The 21784-nt window shown below is 38.6% G+C and overlaps 1 protein-coding gene across 3 annotated transcripts in view; it reads left to right on the plus strand.

Annotated features, from left to right (window-relative positions):
* INVS (inversin) overlaps window positions 1-21784 on the plus strand; it is an 85369-nt gene that overhangs the window by 59708 nt on the left and 3877 nt on the right. Inside the window, exons 12-17 of one of the 3 annotated variants that reach the window (XM_060691785.2) lie at window positions 179-391; window positions 8996-9291; window positions 15752-16538; window positions 17541-17755; window positions 18426-18509; window positions 19350-19563. In XM_060691785.2, coding sequence (XP_060547768.1) covers window positions 179-391; window positions 8996-9291; window positions 15752-16538; window positions 17541-17755; window positions 18426-18509; window positions 19350-19486 — 1732 coding nt within the window. In that variant the 3' untranslated portion in view covers window positions 19487-19563. Of the gene's footprint in view, window positions 1-178; window positions 392-8995; window positions 9292-15751; window positions 16539-17540; window positions 17756-18425; window positions 18510-19349; window positions 19564-21784 lie in introns of those variants that run through there. The other 2 variants (XR_015733879.1, XM_034416385.2) reach the window with 2 other exon arrangements.

Raw genomic sequence — 21784 nt, forward strand, 5'->3', positions numbered from 1 at the left:
ATGCATATTTCTGCAGTTAACAATAAAATGCAGTAAGTAAATGCATTTACTGCATTAACTTCTTTTTGTCATTCTATTTCTAAAGTTAATGTAACATAGTGGATACTGAATTAATACAATATTGATTATTGTACTTTTCTATTTGATCAGTTCTCTAACAATATTCTGTTATTTTTAGATATACACCACTTGACTTTGCCCTGCTGGGAGGTCATCATGAAGTAATTCAGTTCATGTTGGAACATGGTGCATTATCTATAGCTGCCATTCAAGATATTGCAGCTGTCAAAATTCAGGCAGTCTACAAAGGATACAAAGTTAGAAAAGCTTTTCAAGATAGGAAAAACCTTCTAATGAAGCATGATCAGTTGAGGAAAGATGCTGCTGCCAAGTAAGTTTGATATAGGAGCAAAAAATTAAAGAATCTTTTAATATGTTTTAATGTGTAAATTCTTGCATACATATGTGAATGGATGAAGGTATGTATATACACACATACAAACCTATACATTAAATGCTGGTTTGAATAAGCTTTATACTTCTAAATGGTTTCTACTGAATTCTCTGGTAAACTAGTTACTGCTACAGGGGGAAAAAGTATAATAATCATCATGTAATTATATCTTGAGGAAGCAGAGAGAGAGGGGAGACAGAGAGGGAAGTGGGGAGGGCAGGCAGGCAGATCTGTAGAAGGAAGTGATGATCCAGGTCAACACTGTGGCACATAGGGGCAAACAACTGTTTCAGTATTAATTGCTTTTTGCCCATCCTTAATAGCAATAGCATTTAGACTTATATACTGCTTCGTAGTGCTCTACAGCCCTCTAGTCAGCATATTGCCCCCAACAATCTGGGTCCTCATTTTACCAACCTCAGAAGGATGAAAGGCTGAGTCAACCTTGAGCCAGTGAGACACGAATTGCTGGCAGTCGGCAGTCAGCAGAAGTAGCCTGCACTACTACATTCTAACCATTTCATCACCACAGCTCTTAAGTCAATAGAAAGCTATTTCTATTGAAAGTCATGTAGAAAGTCATGTCCCTATTGCCAATTTTTCTCCTGTGTCTGTTTCAATGCTCTGATATCCCTCCAAGATAATAGATGACAGACCTTAACAGTTTTTAACATGACGTTGCCTTTGGACATTGTGGAAATAAGGGGAAAACACAACTGTACAGCAATGTAGCTAAGGACAAGTTAAACCCGTCTCATAGGCTGATAATGAAATAAAACGACATCATGGGGTCACAGTTGAAAAGAGAAAGTTGGTGTAGCCTATATAAATTAGGAGGAAGGGCAGGGGTGAAATGCTCCCGGTTTGGACCGGATCTCCCGATCCGGTAGCAATGGCGGCGGGTGGTTCGGAGAACCAGTAGCAAAAATCCCTGTGCGTCCACTCCCCACCATGCCCAGCTGAGCCGCACGATCATCAGAGGCTTTTTTTTTTTTTACTTTTAAAAACATTTTTTCTACAATTTCTTCCACTGAAAAAATGCTTTTAAAAGTTAAAAAAAAAAAAGCCTCTGATGATCCTGCGGCTCAGCAGGGATCGTCAGAGAGACTTTTAAAGCATTTTTTTCTGCAACCTCTTCCAGGGAAAAGATGGTTAAAAATGCTTTAAAAGTCTCTGTGATGATCCCAGCTGAGTTGCCTGATTGTCAGAGAGACTTATAAAGCATTTTTCCTGCAACCACCTCTTCCCCGGAAGAGGTTGCAGAAAAAAATGCTTTAAAAGTCTCTCTGATGATCCCAGCTGTGTTGCCTGATGGCAGAGCCTTTTCAAAGCATTTTTTTAATCACCTCTTCCACTGAAGAGGTTTCAGGAAAAAATGCTTTATAAGTCTCTCTGACGATCAGGCAACTCAGCTGGATCATCACAGAGACTTTTAAAGCATTTTTTTCTGCAACCTCTTCAGCGGAAGAGGTGGTTAAAAAAATGCTTTGAAGAGGCTCTGACAATCCCAGCTGTGTTGCTTGATCGGCAGAGCCTTTTCCAGGCATTTTTTTGCATTTGCAGAAAAAATGCTTTGAAAAGTTAAAAAAAAAAAAAAGTTGACCACGCCCACCCAGTCACAAGCCACGCCCACAGAACAGGTAGTAAAAATTTTACATTTCACCCCTGAGGAAGGGGTTAAAATTCTCTTATTGATCCTGGTCTAGATCAATATATGAAGTGTTTAATATCACATTTAATTTGTCTGTCTGCTGCATTCAGCAAGTTTTGTCTGTTCCCTTGCCTCCATTAGTTTGCCACTGAGTCCTGGTGGCGCAGTGTTTAGAATGCAGTATTGCAGACTAATTCTGCTGACTGCTGACTGCCAGCAGTTCAGCAGTTGAAGTCTCATCAGTTCAAGGTTGACTCAGCCTTCCATCCTTCCGAGGTCGGTAAAATGAGGACCCAAATTGTTGGGGGCAATATGTTGGCTGTGGTATATAAGCCTAAGTGATATTGCTATTTAACCTTGCCTCCATTAGTTGCCTCATGGGAATTGCTCATTCCTAAGGTTAAATATCATATTAATCTAATAATAATGTTACATGGATATCAGAAGTGACAGTGGGAATGAGAAAAGTATCCCCACCAAGACAGCCTCTAATATACCTTTCCTCTATTCATATAGACAGCATACAGCAAGCACATGCAAGCCCAACCCATGTCATTGATGATCTATAATTCTTCCTCCCAATTTTTTCTCTAAATGACCTAATAAGTTAGAGATAAATAACAACTTTAACAAGTTTCTTTTGTATTGTTTTAATAATCAAAATTTTAATAATCACAATTTCCCTATATGCTTTTTTCTCTTTTTCTATTAATATCTTTGTAACATTTTTCTTATGGAGCTGTTGGATTTTCTACATGTTAAATACAACGACAGTGACAGATGGTTAACAGAGGGATTTGAAAATTAGGTTTAATTTTGTAATAATTCGTTGATTGTTTTATACACATATGTATAGGTTTGGGTGTGGTGGATCAATTTGATTATTAGATAAATAGATTTCCACAGCAGGGATATTTGTTTATATAATATAGCACTTTTGTTAACTATTACAGATGGGAAATAGCAATAGCATTTAGACTTATATATCGCTTTACAGCCTCCTCTAATCTGATTCACAGAATTGGCATATTGCCCCCAACAATCTGGGTCCTCATTTTACTAACCTCAGAAGGATCAGTCAACCTTGAGCCTGGTGAGATTTGAACTGCCAAACTGCAGGCAGCTGGCAGTCAGCAGACATACCCTGCAATACTGCATTCTAACCACTGCACCACCACAGCTCTTTATAACTCTTGGTAGACCCATTATATAAGAGGAGGGGGATATATTAGATTTTTTATGTGTCTTTCAGCATTCATCTGGGAATGGATTCTTTTTTATGTTTAATATTAGATGTATTTGGTATTGAGATTTTTTTTCTTTTTTGTACACATTTGTTGTGTACACATTTGTTGTGTACAAAAGGAAGGAAAATATTCAGGGCAATGCAAAAAAGATGGCTTTTTCAGTGGCTCTGAAGATGTCTTTTTTCAGTGGTAAAAAAGTATATATTTTCTCTATACCTCAGTCAGTCAGCTGTTGATTACCTTGAAACTTTCGATTGAAAATGGATTATTGTTGGATCTTCTTGAATTTGAGATTTATCTTTACAAACTGTTTTGCTGAAATAAGCTCTCATGTCTGTTTTCTATCCAGATATCTTGAGTTTGAAGTGTATTTTTTGTTTGTTACTTTGTTTGTTACTTTGGTAAAAGAAAAAAAAAACAGTTTGTGTATGTTGTATACATATATTATTGTATATGTACAATATGTATACATATTATATACATATACATATATACATACATACATATATATATATGTTTTTGTAGATTTACACGGGTAGAGGTATGCACCAAAACTTGCATATATAATTTATATTTGCTGATAAAGAAATAAAGGGAGACTTTATCAGAAAATATAAATTTGATACAAAATAGTTTATCGTGAAAGCAACTCTTGTTTTTGGAATAGGCCCTGTTTTCAGGGGGAAAGCTATATATTTGCGTCCAGATTGTCTGCCTCCCCCCCAACACCTCTGCTTCTGTCTGCTGCTTGGTCAGGGAATCAACTCATCTCTGCTGCATGGGCTGCACAGCTCACGAGTGCACCATAGTACCTACAAGTATGGCATATTACCAAAGAATGAAGAATCTGAAATTCTGCATAGCTTGGTGAACTTAAATAAACAACAATCCCTATATAAAATGAGTGGTGAAATGATGATAATCTGGTTGGTCTTGGTAAATTAAAAATAAGTTCTAATAAAGGCTCCTAAAAAATACTGAGCCCAAACCACCATCTTTTCCTCTTAGTATATCAGAGCTTCATTATCCTTTGAATGTCATTGGAGATTGCACATACAGCTCCATCACCTGGAAACTCTTGTTTTATTTTTAACAACCAACATTTTTTGTGGACAGTGTAATGACTAGGTTAACATAATTTTCATACAATGCACACAGTAATAATACAATTACATATACAGAATTTTTATGTTCCAACTTCAATATATTCTTCTATGTACTAATCTATATTATACTATTTTCCTAATTTATACTTATTTCTACTAGGACTAGGTATATCTAAAGGTATTATGATTAACAGGATGTAAAAAATACATTGGAAAATATAGTTTTCAAGGACTATAAATTAATGGGACTTAGAGATATAATCTTGGGACTGATTAAATCTTATTGATAACTGTTTTATTGGTATTTATAGAAAAATGAGATTGAAAATGTGGAACACTGAGTGATATTTATAATATTAAAATATTAGGGTTTAATTGTACAAAGTTGTAAAATCGTTTAAATTGTATATATTGTATAACGAAATGTTATTGATGTTTACATATACTTTTGGAGAAAATGATTAAAAAATCATAAAGAGAATAGTATTGTTTAAAGATAATGAGGTAAGAACACCTGGAAACTCTTGATTGACACTCCTTGTGAAAACAGGAGGCAGGTTACCTTTGCAAAATTAACATGCCAAGAGATCATACAGTATCTTAATTTTTGACGTAAAACCTAGTGCTGGAGCATGTAATGGGAGGTGATTCCCCCCCCCCATCAGTCAGAGCACTTTTGACACACAGATGATGCAACATCTGACACCCAATAATGGAATTCCCCTGGGCCTTCAGAGCATTTTAGCCTATTGAACATAAGGCAAGCTCCTTTATTTGGAGATAACTGCAGCTGTGCTGTACATTAATTGGTTTGTTTCATGCAATAATATTTGATACTATAGTATTGGCATCTTTTAATGCTTGTGGTAGCTGTTTCTTTGGGACAAGCTTCAATGCAGGCGTGTTGCTTTTGTGCTGCTCTAGGGGCTCAGTTATTTTTTGTTTCAATTCTTCTACTTCTTTAGTTAAAGGGGTTTATTCTTTCTGAGGCAGTGGAGTGGGTGCCTGCTTCCTGAATGAAAACAATTCTACATCTATGCTTGCTTTCTCTCCTGCCAATTCTCACTGGTTTGTTTCTATAGTCTGAGTTACCTGTATTTTTCGGAGTATAAGATGCACTTTTTCCCTCTAAAAGAGGCTGAAAATTTGGGTGCATCTTATACTCCAAATGTATCTTTTTTAAAGCTTTTTTTCAGCCCTAAGGAGGTGCTAGTGAGTGAAGCGATCTCCTTGCTTTGCCTGCTCCCTCTGACTCTCAGCTGTGCTTTAGAAGCTGTTTTTCAGCCCTAACGAGGCGTTAGCAAATGAAGCGATCTTCCAAGCCTGCTTTTCTCATTGCTTCTCTCTCCAAAGATCAGCTGTGCTTTACAAAGCTGTTCTTTATCCCCAAGTACGGAATAAAAAGCTCGCAAGCGCACTCAAAACCAGCGAACTAATGTGCTGAAGCTGACCAGACTAAGGATGCTAGCCAGTTGAATAACTGGTAGGCAGATTTCCCCCCCCCTATTTTCCTCCCCAAAAACTAAGCTGTGTCTTATACTCCAGTGTGTCTTATACTCCAAAAAATACGGTACCTCTGGCAGGGTTTTGATTTCTTTGGCCAGGGTATATCTTTCCAATTCTTCCAATTCTGCTGCTGTGAATGCTTTATTTTATATTATAAATCGTATAACCTCTGTTCTGTTATTTCTTATTCTGGGTATTATTCTTTCCAGAACTGTTGCATTTGTTTCAAATATCCTCTTCTTGTTGGACTTGATCTATAATAACAGATCATTATGTCTTTATTTTTAAGGTCTGTATATTTGCAACAGGTAAAATACATTGCAGTAGTTCTGATCTGCTTGCCCTGGTTGCTCAGCCAACTGTTCTGAGTCCTATAGCCCATTTCACAGATTTCTCCTCTGTATAAATGAATTTTACTTATCTGATTTATTTTTTGGCTTAACAGGAGAAAATTTGCCTTAATAATTTATGTTGAATTTAAACAGAAGTATTTATACCATGTAAGAAAAGATATCACATATTGTATATTATAAAGTAATAATATTATTGCAAATGTTTTAAATAAGCTCCTTTTTCAGTGTCAAAGGCTGAATGATTTAGCTTTCCAAAGTGTAATTTGCAACTCACTTTGTAGCTTTTCATGCTCTGAGACTAAATGAGCTGCTTCTGAAGAGAATGCATGACAAGACAGCAATGACAGTTAAAATTAGGACTTTTTTCTGTCACATCTCATTGAAACAGCACATTTCGGGATTGTTTCTGAAACAGAGGAATCAATGAAGGCATGCTACATAAATGGTCTGTTGTGTGTCAACAGTCACAAATCATGTTACAACAGTTGAAGTTTAAAATGGCAGAGAATATTTTGATCTGACATTTACCATCTGTCCATTGTATAATATATTATTTTGTCTTTGCAGGTTTTATTTGTTTACTTCTATTTCCTTAAAAAAAAGAATCTTTGTATTTGGGATTGTACTGGATTTCTGCTTACAACAAATTGACTGCCTAGAGAAGGCTGTCATATTATTGAGGGGCAAATTAAATGTCTTGCCAAATAAAAATACCTCTTTAAAGGATGGAAGGGGACTAAGCAATCTTGTCTTCAGAATTAAGGTTCTGCAAGTGAACTATGATTGCCTCATGTTTCCATAAAGAATTGGCTTTCGTTGTGAATGCAATCCATAGGCTGCCAATCTTTGTTGGAAGAGATAACCCTTCAAATATTCTTAGTCCTCAAATAAGAATATATACACTAATTTACATTTTACTAAAGAGAAAGACAGCACAATGTATTTATTGTATTTATATCCTTTTTCCTCTGTGTACAGTTTATATAGAGTTTTCCCTTAATTTTAATCCCTAGGAACAAATCTGTAAAGTAAGGTACTGTCATGCAGGGGTGGTTCTACTTACCTTTACTACTGGTTTGCATCGTGCCTGCATGCGCGCTCTTCTGCACATGCGCAGAAGCTTCTGCGCATGTGCAGATCACTTATGATGATGTCCGGGTCAGTGGGTGGAGCCTCCCACCGGTTTTACTACTGGTTCTATAGAACGAGTCTGAACCGGAGGCAACCCACCACTGCTGTGATGTCTGTAGTAAGAAGTTACTTAAACCAATACTTTTATCAGTGAACCATATCTACACTTTGCACAGTGTATAGTAAATATGCAGTGAAGTGCCATGTTTTCATTAATTTTTGTTCCAGAATAAGTTTCAAAGGCAAGCCTACATAGTATGTGTTGAATTGATCCAATTTAGAGTGTAATCAAAACATTACTGTATTTTTTGGAGTATAAGACTCACTTTTTCCCCCGTAAAAGAGACTGAAAATTTGTGTGCACCTTATACTGTAGCCCTGCCCACCCAGCACCCCCCACCCCATTTAACCTCCGTGCATCCTCTTCTTTGCTTCAGAGATTGCCACCGACAATGGCTTAGCCATTTTGGGCAGTGCACATTGCATTTTCAGCCTCCAAACACTCCGTTTGAGAGGCCTTCTAGGCTGCGAGGATCACCAAATCACATCACCGCCCAACGCCGCCCAAAAACGTGATACGTTTGGAGGCTGAAAACGTGACATGCGATGCTCAAAATGGCTACCTGGAACAGCTCCTGCCTTCTCTTATCTCTTCCGCGATTCATCTGCTTTAGTCACTGGATCATCGCTCCCTCTGATGATCACCTGTGAGTTTGAAGCTGTTTTTTAGCCTCAATGAAGTGCTTGCAAATGAAGCGATATTCCGTGCTTTGCCTGCTGTTCTCATTGCTGCTCCCTCCGACAATCAGCTGTGCTTTAGAAGCTGTATTTCAGCCCCAACCAGGTGCGTGCGCTCAAAATCAGCGAACTAATGTGCTGAAGCTGACCAGGCTGAGGATGCTAGCCAGATGAATACCTGGTAGGAAGAATTTTTTTCCCTATTTTCCTCCCCAAAAACTAAGGTGCATCTTATACTCCAAAAAATACAGTAATTAGAAAAACTGCTCTATACATGACCAGTAAGTTACAGGCGTGATCTTTGCACTTGTGTTCCTGGATTAGCTTTTCTTCATCTAGAACTGATTATTTGATCTGATGTTATGTTTTTAAGCTTTTTATTGTTGCTTTATTGTATATGCTATTGATTATTTTATTTTCTATATGCTATGTTTTACTGTATGCTTTAAGCATTTAATTAATGTTTAATTCTTTTTTAAAAAAACTTAGGGATTTTATATGAGAAGCAGATTTTTTAAAACTAAGATCTAAGTTCATAGTTTATGATGATGTACGGAATTTTCTTTATCTAAATCAATATGCCAAATATTTTATATTAAATATGTAGTTAAATAGTCCAGTAATTTGACTGAATGAGGTCCTTAGGCTGTTTTGCCTAAATAATCTGTGATTAGCAGAAAAAGAGTATAAGTAATATGTGGTTTTGATCTTTTAAAACAATTTCTAACATTTTAAGAACTTTTCAGTGAAAAATTCAAAATAATTCTTATAATCCCTTAACTCTTAAATATTATAAATATTGACTGTAGGAAACGTGAAGAAGAAAATAGGAGGAAAGCCTCAGAACAGCAGAAAGAAATGCATAATTGCAAAACTACTAGGATCAATATACAGCAACAGAATTTTTCTGAGATGGAAAGAAATCATTTGAGACTTCATACGTCACAATGCTCTGTTCCACCTGTTAAAAGGCCCCCATCTGGCAACATGTCACAAAATCAACCAGGAAAAGGCAAGAGAAGCACTGTTTTATCAAGCAAAGTGACTAACAAGAACAAAAATCATTCAGTAGAGCTACTTGGTGAAGATCACAAAAGAAAAATGGGTTTGTAAACTCTTTTACTATTTGCCAAGCCTAAAATCAGACTCCTCTTCTGAACCCTAAAATGGGGGGACTGGGAAGGCAAGAATCCAATGCTTTATACTACCATATATACCACAGCCATATTTGTGCTATTTGATTTGTGCCAAGTAAGCAGCAAATGCATCTTGATTTATGAAAGTATCAAATTTTTGGTCAATAGAGGATAGTTATACTGACAATAGAAAAAGATGTGTTAGTATATAAAAGTACAGAGGCAGCAAAGAGAAAAGGGAAAACAAGTCACTATAGTTTTTGAGGAAGGATTCAAATGGTTGGAATGATAAAAGTCTTAAAAGATGGATAGAAAGAAATGATCAGCTAAAAAGAAAATCATAGAGAGTTAGAGTAAAAATAAATTAAGTAGAAGATAGCATATATAAAAAGTAGGTTAATAAAAAAGTTTGATTGGTTGGCTGTTGTTACTGGGCTATAGTCTTTTCTTTTTAAGTACTGTGTGTGATGCAGATTAGGATTAGAGTTGTTTATCTAATCTGCATTGATTAGATAAACAACTCTTTTATCCTTAGCCTAATCCCTAGCTTCTCCACCACTAGGGGGATGACTAGGAAGATGGTACAGCCCAAGCCCAAATTTTATTTGGACAATAAAATCCCATTATTGTCCAAAGTTGCCACAGTGATCTTGACTGTAGCTGTCATGGGGATTATGGGGTCACTTATCATCAGGCAGTCTTCTTTGTTGCTGTCACTCTCGTACATTACAGGGCCCATCTTGGTAAGGGTCAGAGTTCTCTCCTCTGCGCTGGACAGAAAGGTGAACTCTACAACTTGTTATCCCATGTGGGTCCCCTCTTTTGGCTTTGAAGGGTTCTTTCCCCTCTTTGGTTGGCTCCAAGGCTGGGGCTGACATCGGGCGTAACTCACTCAGATGCCCGGTGGCCTTCCTTTACACAGCAGAAATATCCAGTAGGAATCTAAAATAGGTTCTTTGGAGAACAAGTAGATCCCCGCTTCTCTGTGACAATTCCTCAAGTATCCTCAAGATACCCTTGAGTACCCTTCAGCCCCTCAAGGTAGTTAGCTATTATATTGATAAAAGCAGTTATAAGAAAAAAAGTATGAATTCTATATTTTTTAAACTTCTGTTCTCTGTGCTTTACACATATGAATTATGCACTTGTACAGTATCCAGTACAAAATCTTCCAGAGGTGGACATCTGCCTGAAGAGTGCATGCCTTGGGAAGAAAGGGGTGATGATCATTATCTTCTTTTTTTTCCTATTACAGCAGTAACCCATTGGGGATTTCTCTACAACAAATACAGTACTTTAACATTGTTTTTTAGTTGAATATATTTAAGGAGACTTAGTTCTTCACCCATCCCCAATATTCCTGTCTTCTTGTCTTAATGAAAGGATTCTGCCAGTTTACAAAAAATATACAGAATTTTCTGTACTCCTTTGCTACGGCAAAGATTGCAAATGCTAGGAACCTTTGGATATCAATCTTTTTGTCACAGAGAACAATTGTCACTGCATCCCTGGCTCAAGAGGAATAGTCTATACATCCCTAATGTATATTTCATTGCTGTTGAATAATTCAGTTCCTTTATATTGTACTCCTTGTCATGCTTATGACCTGAACTCTTATAAAGATATAGAGTAAGTTAATTGCATTCTTGGCATACTTTAGTGGTCATATCAATTCTGTGTTGCCATGATCTACACCAATTGCAAGAGAAATATATTGAACCGGCCAAAAGGCCTGATTTTTTGGAACTCTCACACCCTCAGATAGGTGGGTGTGAATCCCTTCTTTTGAAATGGGACCCTGGAGTTCAGTCAGGGCTGTTGATCATGTACCTCTCCCCCAGCTGCATGGCCTCAGCCCTGCCCACACTACTAGCTGTCTTAGCCGAATTGGCGGTGGAACTACCCAACCTTTTGGTTGTGGGAGATTTCAACCTGCCGTTGGCCGGTGAGACATCTGAGTTGGTGCGGGAGTTCATGACCTCCATGATCTAACTCAGATTGTACAGGGCCCAACTCACATTGGAGGACACACACTCGACCTGATTTTTCTCTCTGGATGGTGGATAAATGATCGTGGGGAGGGGACTTTATCTATCGACCCTCTGTCATGGACCGATCATTCCCTCCTTAGGCTTGACTTTCCCACTGCCATCCCCCGTCGCAAGAGTGCGGAACCGGTAAGATGGTTCCGCCCCAGGCGCCTGATGGAACCCGAAAGGTTCCTGATGGAGCTTGGGTCATTTCCCGCCTCCTCAGCTCACGATTCATCCGAAGCCCTTGTCGCAGCCTGGGAACGGGCTGAGGTGGGGGCCCTGGATTGAATCACACCTTTGCAGCCTCTGATCCAACGCAGAACCCAGGCGGCTCCTTGGTTCACCGCAGAGCTCAGAGAAATGAAACGTCGGGAAAGACGCCTGGAGGGTGGTTGGAGATCCTCCCGATCAGAGTCCGACCGAACACAACTAAGAACCCATATTAGGTCTTATCTTGTGGTGATGGAAGTGGCGAAACGTAACTATTTCGCCACTCTCATTGCATCTGCAGAAAACCGCCCAGCAGCCCTGTTTAGAGTGACTCGCTCCCTCCTTAATCAGGGAGCGAGGGAGGATCCCTTGCAGGGCCATGCTGAGGATTTTGCACAGTTTCTGTAAGATAAAATCACTCAGATTCGGACCGGGTTGGACTCCGACTGGACAGAGTCCTTTGAGGTGACGGGCTAGTCTTGGTGGAAACATCTGGGTTGAGTTTGAGCCTGTTTTGCTGGATGACGTGGACAGGATTATGGGTAGGCTGGGGTCCTCCACGTGTTTATTGGACCCTTGTCCCTCCTGGCTAGTTTTGGCAGCCAGAGAGGTGACTGGAGACTGGATCCAGGCTGTTGTCAACGCTTCATTAAAGGAGGGGGTCTTCCCCGCTGCACTCAAAAAGGCGGTGGTTCGACCCCTCCTTAAGAAGCCTAACCTGGACCCTGACATTCTTAACAACTATCGTCCAGTCTCCAACCTTCGCTTTTTAGTGAAGGTTGTTGAGTCCGTGGTGGCGCAGCAATTCCCTCAATTCCTGGAGGAAACTGACTACCTTGATCCTTACCAATCTGGTTTCAGGCATGGTCACAGCACGGAAACGGCATTGGTCGCCCTAGTAAATGATCTCTGGCGGGCCAGGGATGGGGGTTGTTCCTCCATCCTGATCCTTCTTGACCTCTCAGCGGCTTTCGATACCATCGACCATGGTATCCTGCTGCAGCGGCTCGGGGAGATGGGGTTAGGAGGCACTGTTTTACAGTGGTTCTCCTCCTATCTCTCTGGTCGTCTGCAGTTAGTTTGGGTGGGGGGTCAGGGATCCTCCCAGAGGCCTCTCACTTGTGGGGTGCCTCAGGGATCGGTTCTCTCCCCTCTGCTCTTTAACATCTACATGAAACCGCTGGGTGAGATCATGGTTTGTGGTTTTGGGGTGAGGTATCATCAATATGCTGATGATACCCAGCTTTACATCTCCACCCCTGACCACCCTAGGGATGCCCTTGCCGTGATGTCCCACTGCCTGGAAGCGGTGCGCGTTTGGATGGGGAGGAACAGGCTTAGACTCAACCCTTCCAAGACTGAGTGGCTGTGGATGCCAGCATCCCGGGATCTGGAGGTTCCATCGCTAACGATCGAGGGAGAAACTCTTGCTCCCTCTGATAGGGTCCGCAACTTGGGTGTCCTCCTGGATTCTCGGCTGTCCTTAGAGGACCATCTGACGGCCGTAACCAGGGGGGCCTTCGCACAGGTGCATCTTGTGTGCCAGTTGCGCCCTTTTCTAGACCAGGATGCCCTCGCCACAATCACTCATGCCCTTGTTACCTCTAGGTTGGACTATTGTAACACCCTCTACATGGGGCTGCCCTTGGGATGCATCCGGAGGCTCCAGCTAGTCCAGAACGCAGCCGCGCGGGTAGTTATGGGGGCGTCTAGATACTCCTGTGTAGCACCTCTCCTGCGTGAGCTGCACTGGCTGCCAGTGGTGCTCCGGATACATTTCAAGGTGCTGGTGCTCACCTATAAAGCCCTTCATGGCTTAGGCCCAGAATACTTGCAGGACCATCTCCAGCCGCTCTCCCACCGTCCTGTGCGCTCTCACAGAGTCGGCCTCCTCAGGGTGCCGTCAGCAAACAATGTCAGCTGACGGCCCCCAGGAGGAGGGCGTTCTCTGTGGGAGCCCCGACTCTCTGGAATGGATTGCCCACCGAGCTCAGGATAGCCCCTGACCTTCTTTCCTTCCGTCGCAAGCTGAAAACGTGGCTCTTTCGTCAACTCAACTGATCCGTTTGGGGATACACTGTTATAATTTTAAACTGTTTTTAATAGGGTTGTTGATTTTAATTTATTTCATTGTGATTTGTATTGGAATTTGTCATTTTGTAAGCCGCCTTGAGTCCCTAGGGAGAAAGGCGGTATATAAATCGCAATAATAAATAAATAAATAAATAAACTGTTTAGTATGATATATAAAAGGTATTGCTAATGTCTTTCTGCCTCCAAAGGGTTTATTTAGTAACCTTCTCCATAACCCATGCTACAATAGAGAATGCTTCCATTTTCTACTGCTTATGTCTAAATATTTTGAGCTACTACCAGTTTGCTTGTTACAACCATTGTCAATAAATTTCCCTTCTCAGTGGTGGTTATGTCAACTGACAAAGTCAGTGAATTCACTGTGTGCTTGGAAATTCGGTATGCTGATTACACATCAGGGAACAATGCTTTTTTGTTTGTTTGTTTTCTAATATAGTTTCTAGCTTTCCTATTAAAAGAGAATTTCTTTTTTTCTTTTGCATATACTTGACTTTCTTTGAATTCTCACCTTTCAGCTTTGTTTTTAATCTTCAGAAGTAACACTATTCTTTTAAAAGGTCTCATATTTTTTTGTTCATGGTAGACAGAAAATCAAAGGATTCCTGATTTAAAGCTAATTATTCTTGAGGTCAGTAACAAGATTAAGTCAACAGTAATTATTATTATTATTATTATTATTATTATTATTATTATTATTATTATTATTATTATTATTTTATTTCTATACCGCCCTTCTCCCGAAGGACTCAGGGCAGTATACAGCCTATTAAAACACAAAAATATACAGACATCAATTAAAAAATAATTAAAATTATTAAATAATTTTGGCCCAAATTAAAACTCAAAAATTTTAAACACCCAATTTAAAATCATTTACATTGATAGCCCAGCCTGGTGGAACAGCAGGGTCTTGAGGGCACAGCAAAATACATGGAGGTCGGAGATCTTGCGCAATTTCGGGGGCAGTTCATTCCACAGGGCAGGAGCTCCCACAGAGAAGGCCCTCCCCCTGGGTGTCGCCAGCCGACATACCTTGGCCGATGGTACCCTGAGGAGCCCCTCTCTGTGGGAGCGGACTGGCGGGTGGGAGGCTACTGGTGGCAGAAATCGGTCTCGAAGGTACCCGGGTCCTAAGAGAGCACAACATCCTTGGCTACATTTGTGATGCATTTATACTTTTGTTCAAGACTGCTTTGGCATGATTTTTGGCACTCTCTGTGAGCAACTCCACTTTTGCCAGCTAAACAGCTTATTAGAACATAGAATAATAGAGTTGGAAGGGACCTCGGAGGTCTTCTAGTCCAACTGTAAGTGTAAATTACATAGATTACAATAAAAAATTGGTCTTTTACCTATAGCAATAGTTCTTTGAGTTATATTTGAATTCACATAATCCAGACTTTGTCTCTACTACAATGCCTATTTTATTAGATTGTCATTAACAGCACTCTAGTGAACCATAGAACCTATGAGATTAATGGAAATTTTGCTTCAGCATTCATACTTATAGTATATATAGGAGTGGGGTTCCTATCTAAAAATTTGGTTAAGGCTCCAGGCCTGAAAACGAGACCATGAGTTCAAGTCTTGCTTTAGCCATGCAAGCCAGTTGAGTGACCTTGGGCCACTCACTTTCTCTCAGCCCAACTCACCTCCATAGGTTGTTTTTCCGAGAAAAATAGGAGGTGGAAAAAGTGTTGGACATGTTTATCAACTTGAGTTATTTGTAAAAATAATAAAGGCGGGATATAATAAATAAATATGTATGTATGTATATATGTATATATGTATGTATGTATATGTATGTTCTGGAAGAGTAGGATATTGTAAAGATTCACACATGGGTGTTTTGTATACTCTTTTAGAATCCTGCAACCTATGTTCTATTATTTGTTTATATTTAATATTTATGTATTAAGACTTTAAACTATTTTAGCTTTAAAGCTAGGTCTTACAAGTTGACTGAAAAAAACTATTTTTGTATCATAATAATATTGAGTATCAAAATTGTTAAGCGTAGTATATTTAACCGTACCAAGCTAACCATATTTAATAAGTGATAAGCATATTTGTATTTATCTCATTTCCACAGGTGTATGTGAGGCAAACAGTAATAGCAAGCCTGCCTATATCCTTTCATATTCCTGTAAGAATAATGACCAACGTAGGCATCAAACTGAAAAAAAGCATCAAACTGTATCTGCTTCCTTAGGCAGGGATGGGAAGCCTCCTACAACAACAACTGGTATGTTTGTGCACATCAGCAATAAAAGGCATAATTCAAACACTAAATCTCCCAACTCTGGGGAAGAATTAGACCATCCAAATTGCTCCGTAAGGAATAATATAAACCATTCTGAAGAAACAACAGTTTTTATTCAGGATGACAAATGCCTTAGTAGAAGTAGTAGAAGTATAAGAAACTCGGGACAATATAATGCAGCATTTAAAAATAATCCACATCAATTAAAGACAAAAAGTAAAGAATCAAATAATAAAAAATGGTCATTGATTAGTTCAAGCAGACCTGGCAGTGCCACAGTAAGAACAATGAAAGTTGAAAAGGCTACTTCAAATGCTACAGCTACCCAGATCAACAAAATGAAAAATAATGACATCTGTTTGGTGGCCAAAAATGCAAGTTTTGCAACAATTGCACTGAACAAGATGGCTAGAAGTGATGCAAGCCTGAATCGAGAAGCTCTGTTAACATCCACGAATTCAGAAGATCAGCATGGTTTTGTTCAGCATAAAAATGCATACACTGAATCAGTCCCATCAGCAATTCAGATGCAAGTAATAGAAAAAGAAAGAGTAAGAAAAGAACTCTTTCAGAGGAAGTATAATGCAGCAAATGTTATTCAAAAGGTATGGAGAAGGTATGGATGAGATTCCTGTATTCTATCTCATTTTAATTACTACTAAAGATTTCATCATGAGGCTTAGCATATATTTAAATTTGTGCTTTGGTATATTTTGAGCAATGTGAAGTATATATGTAAGGTGAATTGGAAGGGATATTAGCAGGTGGAATAGTTAGAAGATTTCTATTGTATTTTGCTGATTTGCTCAGTATTTCTCAACCTGATTTAGATCATCAGTACAGAATTCAGATAGTGGTGATTCAAATAAACACAGATGATAGAACATTGGACATTGCATCATTTTTTAATCTGTTATCCTTTTGTTTCCATGGTAACTTTTCCCAATTTCAGATATGTTAAATGGTTTTGGAATATAAGAATATTAGATATCATAATAATGTGGAAATAATGCAGTGAGCAGTCATTTAGCTGTAGGAATAATCATTCTCATGAAGAAAGGACATAATTTTTTTGCTAGAACTATCCAAAAGCAGAACCCAAGGGCCAATGAATGTATCAGAAGAAGGCAAGAAAGTGAATGAGATTGACTTATATTCCTGAAATAAAGAATTTGACATTATATGAAGAATTTTGCCTTGGGCTCGGTTATATTATATCTACAGATGAAATTATCCTCATATTAAGGAACAGATTTATTATTCATTTTTTAAATGTCTTTATATTCTAAAATTGAGAACATGGTGTAAAAGTATAGAGTTTCTGTAAATTTTATGTATTTTATAAATTTAAGGATTGAATTAATGTTATATGGATTTCCTTTTGTTTCCCAGTTTATTATTTCTCTGCTTTTTATGTCTTCTATATTCTATGTAGAGACTGGTTACTATATATCCCTGAGTTCTTTATATTTGCTTACTGCTTTCTTAAAATATTGAAAATAAGGGAGTTAATCCGATTAAGAGAAAATGTTGTTATTGAAAAAATTGAAAAAAAGATGGTTCATAGTTTAAAAGCAGTAAGCTAAAACAGAATTTCCCACTTGTTTTCTCCTTGTAGCTATCAGCTAAGAAAACAATTCCTTCAGCTTTTTAGCACGAAACAGCAATGTAAAGATGAATGGCAACAAAAAACAACTGTCTTGTGCATTAAGGCCATTTGGAACAAAAAGTTAAACTTTACTGTACCTAAAGCACTTACTTCAGGCAAAATCCCAAAGGCAATGAACAAAAACAGCTTGGTACAAAAGTCAACCACTTTGAAGCAGATATATGGTAATAATAAATATCACTAAGTATTTATCTTGAGAATTTGAACTTTTTTCAGTCATAATTCTTTTTTTCTGTCTGTCTGCCTATCTATCTAACATGTATAATCTAGGTATCTAGGTATTCTCCTTGAGCTAACAATTCCTGCTAGAATAGCAGTCATAGCCAGGAGAGCCTTTGGACAGCTTTGGTAGATCTCTCTGTTTCTTTTCCTTTCTTGAATCGAGAGGTGCTAAAGCATGACTCAGCCTCTTGTCATGCCTCAGATAGGCTACTTCAATAAAATGGGGGAGGGTGCCAATTGGCAAAAAATACAGCAACCCACCTTCTGACTAGCATTAGTTTACATTGGTTGCTGATAGATTTTTAGGGCCAGTTCAAGGTGCTTTATTACTTAGACCCTTTGGAACATTATCTTCAGGTAGCGTTTGTCTACCTTATACTGTATGGCTTGCAGTGACAGTATGCTGAGTGGAAGACTCTGAAACAGCTTCCTCCTGAAGGCAGATATAACTAATGATATAACTAATGATGATGTCTTTTGGTAAAATTATGAAAATAGTGCTATTTAATTCATTATTTATCATTATTTTTATTTATTTATTTTATGTTGATAAATGCTTTTCATTCATTGAGGCATTCAGCATTCATATACTTTGGAAATTTCTTTTTAAAGGGCACTCACAAGAAGGAAAGGTGAATCACCCAATGAGATTGCCTTCTTCAAAACAGCAGTTTTGTGAACTTCAGTTAATATCAGGTACAATTCCAATGTATGTCATCATCGTCTTTATAAACATTAGATGTGAGGCAAAAGATACGTATAGCAACCTCAGAAAAAAAGCCCGTTGTGGTGATTTCTTGAGCATGCTAGGAAAAATGACAAAATGGATATTGGTGAAAGGGCTTCCAGAAAAGGCGATGTGAGAAAGTGAATATGTGTGGACATTTCATCAGCCCTATTGCTAGCTTCTTTAGGGCAGAACTAAAACTAAACACCACAACATATGTCATGCCTTTATATATTGGCAGTGTTCGTTGAGGCAGAATATCTATAATCATTAGTAACTTTTTTGCTGACTTCCCCCCCCCCCATGCATTTTTTTGATCACATAAATGGAATTATCAGCATGGATAAAGAAAATCCCCATAGTGACATCTACAAATGTCTTTAGATGTTCAAATGGGGTAAGATTTCACCACCATCTTGTAGATTTTCCATTCTTCAGTTGCAAGAAAAGTTCATGGAGATTTTGGAAAAAGACCCAAGTGGGATAAACATGTAATTAGGTCTAGAGGTGTAAAACACATCAATTCAATGGCGCTCAATATAGTGCACGGAGCCCTACACAAAGCGCCAAAATGATGTAGTGTTCTTATATTTAACTGGTTGAACTACCCAATTACCCATTTGAGCTGCCTGCTTTTTTTCCCCAACAGTTTTCATTTTTTCAGATAAAGTATGGCACCAGTCAGGTATTATCTCTCAATGCCTCTTGATGTATTCATTTCTAGTCTTTTTCTTGATGTTATCAGCTTGAAGAATGCCAAAGTATATGTAGTAATTATCTTCATCCAGATCTTGATGTTATTTCCATAGGGCATCTTGATTCCATCAGTTTTCACTATTTTTGCCTGTTCGATGGTAAGCTTGGCATATTTCTCCAATCCAACTACATTTTTTTAGATAAGATCATTTTTATTGTCATTTTTTACTGTGAGCATACTGGCACCTAAAAATGAAATTCTGTTTCCCACTCTCAAAATTGTGTGTGTGTGTGTATCTCCCCATACCCATGCATAACACATATATACATGCTACACACACACACTCTATATATGTCTGTGTGTGTCTGTGTGTGTATGTATTACACACATGTATGTATTACACACATGTACCTACACACACACATACATACATACATACATACATGTAAGAGTTCACAAGGTTGACACTATATGGAACAAAGTTCTGACTGAATCTGGATGTTCTGCTTCGGGTACCATGAAAGTAACAAGGAAAATTGGTCATGGACAGAATGTGTAGCATCTCTGACAATACTGTGGATCCTACTCAAGCAGCATTTATATGCTATGTCTTGGATGGAAGGAAGTGAACTACCAGAAATCTTTTCTGCCGTCCTCACCATTCTCTGCCCAGCTTTCCTACCTGAAGCAGTAATGCTTCCAAACCAGATAGTAATGCAATATGCTCTTGACCATCCCTCTATATAAAGTCATAAGGATAGCGGAAGGAATATGTACTTTTCTCTTGGAACACAAAAGTGTTGCACCACAAAAGTGGTGACAAGCCAACTTATTTGTCAGCTGCAAACTTGATGCTGCTAACCACCTCCATAGTTGACTCATTAATGCACAGAGGTGTCTAGCTGTGCCCGGTTTTTCTGAAATTGACAATGATTCCCCTCCCCCGCCCCCATCCCCGGTTTAAAATGAGACTATTTTTATTACACCAGTTCATCAAACCTTCTACCTTCTTGTGATAAGCTCTCTCATTGTCATCCTGAATAAGACCCATTACTGTTGTATCATCCACATACAATATGGTTGGTGGCAAACCTTGCATAACGGTCATGGGTCAGCAGGGTGAACAACAGCAGACTTAGGACACAGTCCTGAGGAGAAACTGTGTTCAAGAACGTTGTGTTAGAAGTATTAGTCCCAATTCATACATACTGGGGCCTATCAATAAGAAAATCAAGAATCCAGTTGCACAAAGGAGTGTTAAAGAATGATCGTATTAAATTATATTAAGTGCCAAACTAAAGTCAACAAACAGCATTCACACGTGAGTATTTCTTTCCTCTAAGTGCACCAAACTCAAGATAGAAGAAATAGCATCTTCTGTAGAGCAATTTGGATGGTAAGCAAACTGAAGCGAGTCAAGTGCTGGAGGGAGGCTGGATACAATAATGTCCTTTATCAGCCTTTCAAAACATTTTATAATGATGGATCTAAGTGCAACAGGATTGTAATCATTAAGACCCCTAATGGTAGATTTTTTTGACACTGGCAAAATAATGGCAGTCTTAAAACACGATGGGACCACTGCCTGCTACAATGAAAGTTGAAAATATCTGTAGGAAAACAAGCCAGCTCATCTGCACATTCCCTAAGAACACATCCAGGGATATTATCTGGGCTTGCTGCTTTCCGAATGTTAACTTTCCGCAATGTTCTCCAGACAGAGGTAACATCAAAGCTAAGTACTTGCATGTCAGGATGGGTCACAGCTTTCCTCACAGAAGTGCTATTTGATGCCTCAAATTTTCCAAAAAATGTGTTCAGCTCATTTAAAATGTCTGTGTTGCTCTTACAAGATAGAGCCACCTTATAGTCTGCAATGGTCCACATACACCTGGTTTTTGTAGGGAAAAGTTCTGAATTTTCTGACAATGGGCTTGCTTTGCAATTTTTATGGTGTTTTTCAAATTGACCCTGGCTGTTCTAAGTGCTAGCATATCACCAGATTTAAAAGCCACATTCCAAGCTTTCAACATCTTGTGACTCTCATAGTCCATGGTTTTGCATTAGCCCTCACAACAATGTTTTAAAGAGACGGATATCCTTAATGCACTTCTGAATATATGCAAACACAGTGATGGCATACTCCTCTAAATCTATGTTTTTTATCTGTTGTCACTTCTTTAAACATGCCCCAGTCCGTGCACTCAAAAGAATCTTGTAATGCTTCTATAGCTCCCTCCCTAGGCATATAAAAGGGTCTGCATTTGATAGTCAAAAGCTCCACATCAGGGGAGTACAGATTTGAGACCACCTTGGCATTATTGTACTATTTATCATTTATATAAAAACACACTCCTTTCAAGGAATTTGCCACTAAGAACAACGCTCCAGTCCAGCCAAAATGTTGAAAATCGCACCAACCTAACAGCACTATCAGGGACAGAGTGCTTTAAACAGGGTTTTGTTGCAATGATGACACAGGAGTTTCTCACCTCCTAGTTTGTTATTAAACTTGCAGTTTGGTTTTCTTGCAGAGGTTTTATTACC

The sequence above is a fragment of the Pantherophis guttatus genome, chromosome 4, assembly GCF_059756535.1.
Source record: "Pantherophis guttatus breed Tessera chromosome 4, ASM5975653v1, whole genome shotgun sequence".
Lineage (NCBI taxonomy): Eukaryota > Metazoa > Chordata > Lepidosauria > Squamata > Colubridae > Pantherophis > Pantherophis guttatus.